General features: G+C 37.0%; 1 protein-coding gene across 2 annotated transcripts; it reads left to right on the top strand.

Moving 5' to 3' along the window:
• The first annotated feature begins 5,622 nt into the window (after positions 1 to 5,622).
• On the top strand, positions 5,623 to 7,462 carry LOC113236367 (methyl-CpG-binding domain protein 2-like). 2 transcript variants are annotated; one of them, XM_026472397.1, is made up of 3 exons: positions 5,623 to 6,758; positions 6,842 to 6,916; positions 7,004 to 7,462. In XM_026472397.1, exons 1-3 carry the CDS (start codon positions 6,616 to 6,618, stop codon positions 7,062 to 7,064), a joined length of 279 nt encoding a protein of 92 aa, XP_026328182.1. In that variant the 5' UTR covers positions 5,623 to 6,615; the 3' UTR covers positions 7,065 to 7,462. The 2 variants fall into 2 exon arrangements, with proteins under 2 accessions (XP_026328182.1, XP_026328183.1); XM_026472398.1 differs by having other exon boundaries at positions 6,845 to 6,916; positions 7,004 to 7,460.
• Positions 7,463 to 8,637: the final 1,175 nt, after the last annotated feature.

Here is an 8,637-nt window from a genome sequence, read left to right as displayed (position 1 = left end):
TTACATGACTACAATCACAAAACAAAATAAATTTATCATAAATAAACTTTTGAATGTTGTAGTACTATCTGACAGTTTTTAGATCAAAATCTAGGCGTCTTCCCCGACTACGCCTACGACTACGACTACTACTTTGTTACTCCATAGAGTTATTATCATTTATCGCGATCTAATGATTATTAAAAGTCACAAATGGAATAAAAGTTGTTGTTTATGGTGTTATTAATACAGACTTGCGACGTTGTTAGTATTTTACAAATAACACAGTACAGTTCCACTACTGGGCACATGTCTCTTCCCACAATGGGAGGGTTGGGTTGTACCCACTTCCCACGTGTACGTCTAATACAGGTTGGGAACTGTACACACATCATTAAAATGCTTTGCAAACGTGATCAGTTTTCCTCACGATGTTTTCCTTAAAAGCTACTGGTAAATTTTGCACATAAATTGTAAAGAACTCAGAGATGTAAGCTGGGATTCGAATTCGCGACCTTGTGCACTGTGACGACACAAAAAATATGAAATAAAGTATTTTAAACAACCTTGTATAAATGATTATAACTTTTTTATTCCCGTGAAATTTTCGATTATTCAAAGGGCTAATAAAATTAACGTGCCTATTTCCATTTTCGTAAAATCCATACTTACCCACATTTTAAATTTACATTTATAGGCTACGATATAATTAATTTGCTTTTCCTTCGTCTTACTTCCTTGTAAAATACTAGAATTCATAATAACTCTATCACAGTGTTCAGCGCTTGTCTCCGAGAATGCGTTTAATTTTAAACCTAAAAACAATTGGGATGAGCTCAAGAAATAAGCAGCTTTTTTAATAGCCGTCACAAAAAAATAAAAAAAAGTAGAAATAGTGCTCCGATCTTTACGAAAATAGTGTTAAATTGTATGCAAAATTAAGTGTCCCACATCTTTTTAAGGGAAGTGCTGAATTCATGGAGTGCAGTGGCAAAGAACAGAACCTGAAAAACGCAATTTAAGGTTAGAATTTCGAAAACTGGAACCACTTTTACGCGTGCGCTGCAAATTCCTTCCTTCACGAAAAAAGAATCTTCTATCGGTTGCGTGCTATTAAGGCCCGCGTTCCTGGAAAATTTCAGAATTTTTCTGTAAAACGTTTAGACGCTACACTGAAAAAAGCCAAAACCACGTGGCCACGCGGTCCAGGAAGGAGAGCAGCGACAGACTTGCGGAATACATCAAAATCTCCGTCTTCGGAGGAGAAACATTTCTGCATAAAATTTAGAATTTTCAGGTTGTTTTCAGCAAAGTAATTACCTCATAAAGAAGCAAAAAATTGAGTTTTTTTATCTTGAAATCTAAAGCGACAACCCTATTTTTTATGACCGCATCTGTTGCGCGCTGATTAGAATAAGAGAAATCCAAAATTTCAGATTTTTCAGCTAATTATTAGAAGTTATTCAAAAATTAAGTAAAATTTTGTAAAAACCATAATTCTATAGAAAACTACATTACAAATTTCTTATATATCAAAAACAAATTCTGTAAGATAGTATATAATTTTAGCATTCTTTTGATATTTTAAACAATATTTTATAACATCTTGTTTCGAAGATATTGATTTTTTTGTGCTTTTTACAAATATTTAATTAAATATCACAAATACACTTAACTTATAAATTTACTTATAATTTTGAGCCCAAACTCGGGTATCCTAAGTCTAATTGGAATTAAGTTAGTGGAATCCCGCCATATTGACGGCCATCTTGGTTTTGCTTAAATAAGAATAACCTTGGAACGAATTGCCATAAAGAGCTGCGGTTTTCTTTACAGGTATCAAGGGAGTAAGAGTGATCTTTGTGAATAATAAAACACATGTAAATATTTGTAGAGCTTTAAATATAGAGTCCTATTACATAGCAATTGTCACGCTCTGACAGATAAACCCAAACACATGCAAATATTTAAACAAATGCAAGCGGATATATAAGCATCTTAAGTTTGTCAGTGACATTTGGGCGGCCATCTTTAAAAACCTTGAGTAATCATAACTCAGTAACTATTTGACCTAGAAGATTGCGGTTTTCGATACTGTGCTTAGGGGATTGCCTAGATTGTGGCTGGTTTGGAACATAATTGAAGCTTTGGAAATTGTAGAGCTATTTTTGGCTCTACAATAAAGAAGAGGCCAGGACCAATCAGAAGAGCCCAAACACGAGTAGGCTGTGATACCTGTAAGCGGAGATATAAACCTGTAGACTTTAAAACTGACATTTAGGCGGCCATATTGAAAAATTCAAACCGCATTTACTCCGCAATCAGTGGGCCTAGAGAGACACGGTTTTCAACGCTGACAACGGGAATACTGCCGCCCTCAATTTCTGCTACCTGAACCCAAATTCCGTTTGTCCAAATTGTAGAGAGAATGTGAGAGAGAAAGAGAGTCACTCTACAAATAAGGCAGAGCCTTAGAGCAACGATAAACTTGCTATTTTGCTTACTAGTTTTTTGTTTACTTTTTTATACTTTTACTGTTTTACGAGAGACATTCAATGTATTCTCGGTATAGGTATGAAATAATAGGCAAAAAATTTTAAATAAAATTTATTTTTCAATATAGTCTCCCATAGCCTCAATACACTTATTTGATCGGGCAAATAACTTTTCGATGCCCTCGAAAAAATATTTTTCCTCTTTGCCTGAAAAATGTTCATTAATTGCCTCCTTCAACTCTTCATCGTCGGAAAAATGCTTACCCCGAAGATCTTTCTTTAGGTTTGGGAATAAAAAGTAATCACTGGGAGCCAGGTCAGGGCTGTAGGGTGGATGAGTGATTTCTTCAAATCCACAATCCCTCACAGCAGCCTTGGCAACGCGCCCTGTGTGAACCGGCGCGTTGTCGTGAAGAAGCAAGACACCAGCGGTCAATTTTCCACGTATTTTTTACTTTATAGCGTCCTTCAAATTGCGTAAGCTGTTTGCGTAAGCTGCAGCAGTAATACTTTGACCCATTTTTGTGTATTCGATCAGTAAAATTCCCTTAAAATCCCAAAACACTGTGGCCATGAGTTTTCCGGCGGATGGGCAGACTTTAAACTTCTTCGGTGGGTCTGTTCCTTTTTTATGCCACTGCATGGACTCTTACTCACTTTCAGGATCATAGTGATGAACCCACGTTTCATCACCGGTGACAATGCGTTCAAAAATTCCACTCGGATTTTCGCTACAGAGCTCCAAAAACCCCTTACTGCACTCAACTCGAACTTGTTTCTGAAGCGGCGTGAGCATTCGCGGCACCCATCTTGCACTGACTTTTGAAAGATTCAGATGTTCATGAAGGATAGTGTGAATGGTACCCACGGATAGCGTAGTCTTTTCTGCTAATGTTTTCACTCTGATACGGGCATCTTCCAATACAAGTTTCTCGACATATTTGACATTTTCTTCAGAAGTGGCACTTACCGGCCCTCCGCACGGGGGTCGTCTTCAATACTCTCTCTATCCCGTTTAAATTCACTAGACCACTTCTGATAGTAGATAATGAAGGAGCAGAATCTTGATAAATAGCCACATTTCTTCATGAATAACTTTTTGAGTTTTTCCTTGTTTTGTAAGGAATTTAATCACTGCGCGGTGCTCGATTTTCGTCAACATTGTGGCATCTGTCATTGTAGTTGTCTTCTCGTATTGATAACTTGAATACTAATGATGACAATTACATGCAATTTTATATTTATACCCATAAAGAGTGTCTTTAACTAATGAGGTAATTAATTTACTCTTATTATTAGTTAATCACCCCGATACCGAGAATACATTGAACGCCCTAGTATATAACTCATACTTAATAAGATAAAATAAATTTAGTCGTAATACCTCGGTGTATAGACCGGACCAATTTTGATTCTTTTTATTGCGACCTGAAACTTTTGTTTACTAGTATAATAAAGAACGTCTCTTACACGTTCTGAACTGATGCAAACAATTAGAATAGGTCAATCAAGTGAACCCAACTAGGTCATATTTAAAATTGCAAAATGTCATCCAATAGGGGAATACCGAGCCAAGCAGCCAAAGTTGGCGCAAATAACAAGGATACAGGTGACACATCTCTAAAACTCCCTATTCCTCGCCAGGACACGGAACTTGCGAAGAAAAGAGCTTCCTTGAAGACCACAGGGAGCTACGCTCTCCACCTCCCACAGATCGGTACAAGTCGTCGATGGCGACCAAAGCCAACAAGTTGTACCAAGATGCCAAGTTCCACCTTGAAAATTCTGCCAATAAAAAAAGACCACGATTAAAGAAAAGGTAATAGCAAACCTGGGAGCACTGTATGAAATAGTGCTTCAATTAAACGAGTAACGTCAGGTTTTGGCGGGAGAATTAGAGCAACCTCACAAAAAAACACATAGCAGACTTGCCAGCCCTGAGAAAGAGCTTAGAATTCAGGCTCCCAATCCTGAACCTGACAGTTCAGAAATTCGCAAACTCCTGACAGAGATAGTACAGGACATGCGCGCGGCGATACAGTCTCTGAAGAAAGCGTTTCCGGACGACACCACTGATAAAGGCTAAGAAATCCTTATGGGAATTAAAGAGATCAACGAGCAAGTTCCTGCTTTTCGAGACGAGACAAGGGGAGAGGGGATACATGGACTGACAGGCGGGACATACGCAGAGGCTCTCAAACAAAAAAAGAAATCGAATGCGAAAGAACTGCACTCCATCATAATTACCTCGGAAATTGAAAAGGACCCAAGCCAAGATGTCATTGTGAATTGAAATGAGGAACTGGTGAACTCTGACCACAACGCCATAGAATACATCCTAGAATTGGTCAATAACACACTAAGAAAAGTCACAAGAACTACCAGAAAATTTAATATCAAAAAAGCAAATTGGGAGAAATTTGGAATGATTTTCGGAACAAATCTAAAAGAGAACGAAACAAAATTAGGACAAATAAAAGAAATAAAGCTGATGAACTGGAAAGAGTCGTGGAGCTATATACAGAAACTAGATGCCGCGCGATGCGCCGGGCCGCTAAAGCGGCCCGCGAGGGCTTTCTTTATATCTGGTGACAAATTGGGAGTTGAACTTTATATTTCAGTAGACAATCCTCTTTGGTTGAATTTGGGTGGGAAGGAGCAGGATTAGATAGATAGATAAAATCCTTATTCGGTTACTGACTGATCCAGTTTAGTAACATGTAGGGGTAGTTGGTATAATCGCGGCAAGTCGTATATTTAAATATCTTAGAACAATCCACTCGTATATCATTGACAGCTGCGAAGATTCAGAAAAGTCAATTGTTTATGGCAGCCATTTTGAATATGCCATATTGGAAAATTTTTGATCCCAGTAGAACCTGACCAGGGTCCTTTACATATTTTGTTTGAAAGTCATACACCCATCTCTGACACGTTGACTGTGCCGTTTATCACGGAAACCAGGTCGACTTGGATGTTGCATGTTGCGCTGGGCCGCTAAAGCGGCCCGCGGGGGCTTTCTTTGGGTGTCGTGTGAATCCTCTTTGGTTGAGTTTGGATGGGAGGAAGCAGGGTTGTCGACTGCTCCAGTGAAGTTACATGTAGGGGTAGTTGGTACGATCGCGTCAAGTTGTATCCTTAACCTCTCAAACGTCACTGGCCACTTTTGTTGCCAAAAGCATAAAACGCTCAAACGTTAGCTGGCCACTTTTGTTGCCAAGAGCAAATGGCGCGAAACGCTGTCGTCTATGCCCCATATCTTTAGTGCGGTTACTCGTATCGACTTGAAACTTTCGTTGATACTTCTCAGATATAGGCCGTATAACTTTATTTACACGGCTCTTCTCTAGCAACGTGTTTAAAATAAAAAAAAAATGTCGAACGTCACAATTTTCTGCGCGTTTCGTGAGTTTGTTTTTTTTCAAAGTGCTTGAACTGTTTTTAATTGTAATTATGAAGTAAGTAATTGTTTTTTACATATTTATATACCAAAATGATCGTTAGAATGTGTTCTTTCCTGTAGTGTTAAAATATCAAGATTTCATTTAAAATTCAACTCGCATGATTCTTTCCAAATTCTGTCGTTCCCGTCCAAGACAGTTACAATTTCTCGATTTAATTTTTACAATAAAATGTTGTTTTGAACTGAAATATAGTTGAAATGCAAAACAATGTTTAATATATATTACTTTTCAATCATTCGCAGCTCATTTAATGTAAATTTCGAGACGATTACACTATTTTTGCAAAACAACTCAATTTCAAAAAAATAACGGACTATTTTAGGCCAAATAAGTGGGCTTACAAACCCGTGTAGGAATAAAAATGCATAACGGTTTTCGTTGTTTCTGTTTGATATTAAATATCTATTGTCTTCATCGTGTTTCGGCATTTATAATTTTTATAATTCTAAACAAATACTGGGGAGTTAGAAATAGTATATTTTTAACCTGTCTCTCACTGGGGTAGGCAGAGACCACATGTTTTAACCTAATTTCTTTAATTTGTTTGGGTCTTAAAAAAGCGTACATACATACTAACACACCTGTCTCCCACTGGAGTAGGCAGAGACTACGGACTGTAAATGCGCCTGCATCTATAAATTTGAATTTAATATTTTAGCCCAACGTATGATGAAGAGATGGTGCGTGGTCGTGGTCGCGGCCGTGGCCGTGGCCGTGGCCCTGGACCTGGCCGTAGCCGTAGCCGTGGACCTGGACGTGGTCGAGGTCGTGGGCGAGGCCGCGATTTAAATGAGAGCGGCCCTAGCGGTGGCAGAGAAAAGTAATATTCGTTACTTATTCCGATCATCTTTTTAACTTTTATAATTAAACACCGTTCTTTAATTATTTTCTCTTTTGTTGAAGTAGCTTGCCTGCAAGCGGCAGTCAGGTCCATCGGATCATCCTGCCTGACGCGCCTGCTAGGAAGCGCCGTGCGCGGTAAGAATCATAATTAAGTAATATGTAATAATATTATTATTGTTTTTATATTCGTAAATACAATCATTAACAAATTTTTTTTTTCAGGTATCCATCACCAGACCGAGCAGACGTCGTGTTCCTGCCGGCTGGGGGATTAACCGACTGACTGACTAACTAACTGACTGCATCCCATTCCCTTCTTTCTGTAGTGAATTATGCCAAGTACAAGTCCGACCATGCACGGAGTATTGCTAGCATACCAAACTTATTGTTTTTCGAATTGACTTCATCCTTTGTCCTTGTATCAAGTATAATGTGTATAAAACACGCAAGAAAATAATGTATACTTCTTACTTAACTTATTATTATTAATTTTGTAGCATCAGGGGCACTTGTATCACCCAAAGCTCTGCCTACCCATATGTAGGAACATATTATTTACAGTCAACGACACATCAGATTACACATTTTTGTTCAAAAATCGCCTCCATTACAACGGAATAAGATACACTTATTATTTATTGTACACCAAAACATAGAAACAAATACAAAAACAATTAAATGTGAAGCTTGATGTGGCGACATCTGTAATTGTATTTTTAATTTATTATTTTAATTAATTATTTTAATTTATTTTAATTTATAAAAAAGTTAAAAAATAAATAAAATTGTCAACAAAATTAGTTTCTTTTCCACACTCCTTTACAGCCAAATATATCTAGAAATAAACGCTTAACAGATGAAGAGCCGTAGTTTTGACTTACCCCAGTGGGAAACCGACGTGATATGTCGTACATGACAATTAAGTGTTATCTCAAAATTGCGTTATAATTTGTTATATCTTGAAAATTGCGTAATATATGTCAGTCGTACAGCCTTTAATTGTAAACTGTCAGGACAACACTTATTTTGAAGTTACATCGCATTCAAGTGACTTACACATATTATTATCGCAATTTTCGAGATAAAGAATAATATAACAAAATTTTGAGATAATACCATGTCAGTAGTCATGTTTCTGTGTGATATAGAAAATTAATTTCTCAAATCTCAAAAAAATTTGATTCGACGTCTCTGCCTACCCCATCAGTACTTGTTTTTAAATGTGTATAATGTATATATATGTTATTTACAAATTAAGGTAAATTTCTGTTTACTTCTAAGTATTTGTGTTTTTCATACAAACTAATTATTTTGTTGTGTGTAAAGCCGCTTACGACGCCATTTTGGCTTATATACTTAGGAAATTTGAACCAGCGAACGGGGCTCGGAATGGATGTTACATTTTAATTTATTGATCTGGTGAAATCAAACATTTCTTTGATATTTTGGTGTCGATGGATAGGTATTGAAATGCTGATTAACATAAAATATAGTTTCTTTATTATAAGATTCTTATTAGAAAATGGTTACGCGAAAAAGTTAGAAAATAAAATAAAATCGTCGAGTAATGTTTTTTCAACTTGGAAATACGAATACAACTCAAATGTAATTCAATCACAACTAATTATAAAATGGAAGCTTGTTTTATAAGCTACTCGCTGATATTTTTTTATTTGCCCAAGTAAGTTCAGTTTCAAAGATATAAGCGTTTTTATCGTATACGTCGAAATGACCTATAGAAAGCACCTGCCGATCGGGAAGGTCAACGTTCCTGCTTTCTTTTTCGCTCGCGCGCGAACGTATTAGTGGTTAAATATCTCAGAACAAACCAGTCGTATATCATTGACAACTGCGAA

Source organism: Hyposmocoma kahamanoa, unplaced genomic scaffold, assembly GCF_003589595.1.
Source record: "Hyposmocoma kahamanoa isolate Upper Pololo Valley unplaced genomic scaffold, ASM358959v1 91328, whole genome shotgun sequence".
NCBI classification, from domain to species: Eukaryota; Metazoa; Arthropoda; class Insecta; order Lepidoptera; family Cosmopterigidae; genus Hyposmocoma; species Hyposmocoma kahamanoa.
The sequence above is the reverse complement of the archived record's forward strand: the minus strand, read 5'-3'. Positions and strand labels throughout refer to the sequence as shown.

What these genes read in the sequence shown, in the direction of transcription:
- LOC113236367 (XM_026472397.1), top strand. Translation starts at nt 6,616, where the DNA reads ATGGTGCGTGGTCGTGGTCGCGGCCGTGGCCGTGGCCGTGGCCCTGGA. An exon ending in CCTAGCGGTGGCAGAGAAAA is followed by an intron (nt 6,759 to 6,841) that starts GTAATATTCGTT and finishes CTTTTGTTGAAG; the next exon opens with TAGCTTGCCTGCAAGCGGCA. An exon ending in GCTAGGAAGCGCCGTGCGCG is followed by an intron (nt 6,917 to 7,003) that starts GTAAGAATCATA and finishes TTTTTTTTTCAG; the next exon opens with GTATCCATCACCAGACCGAG.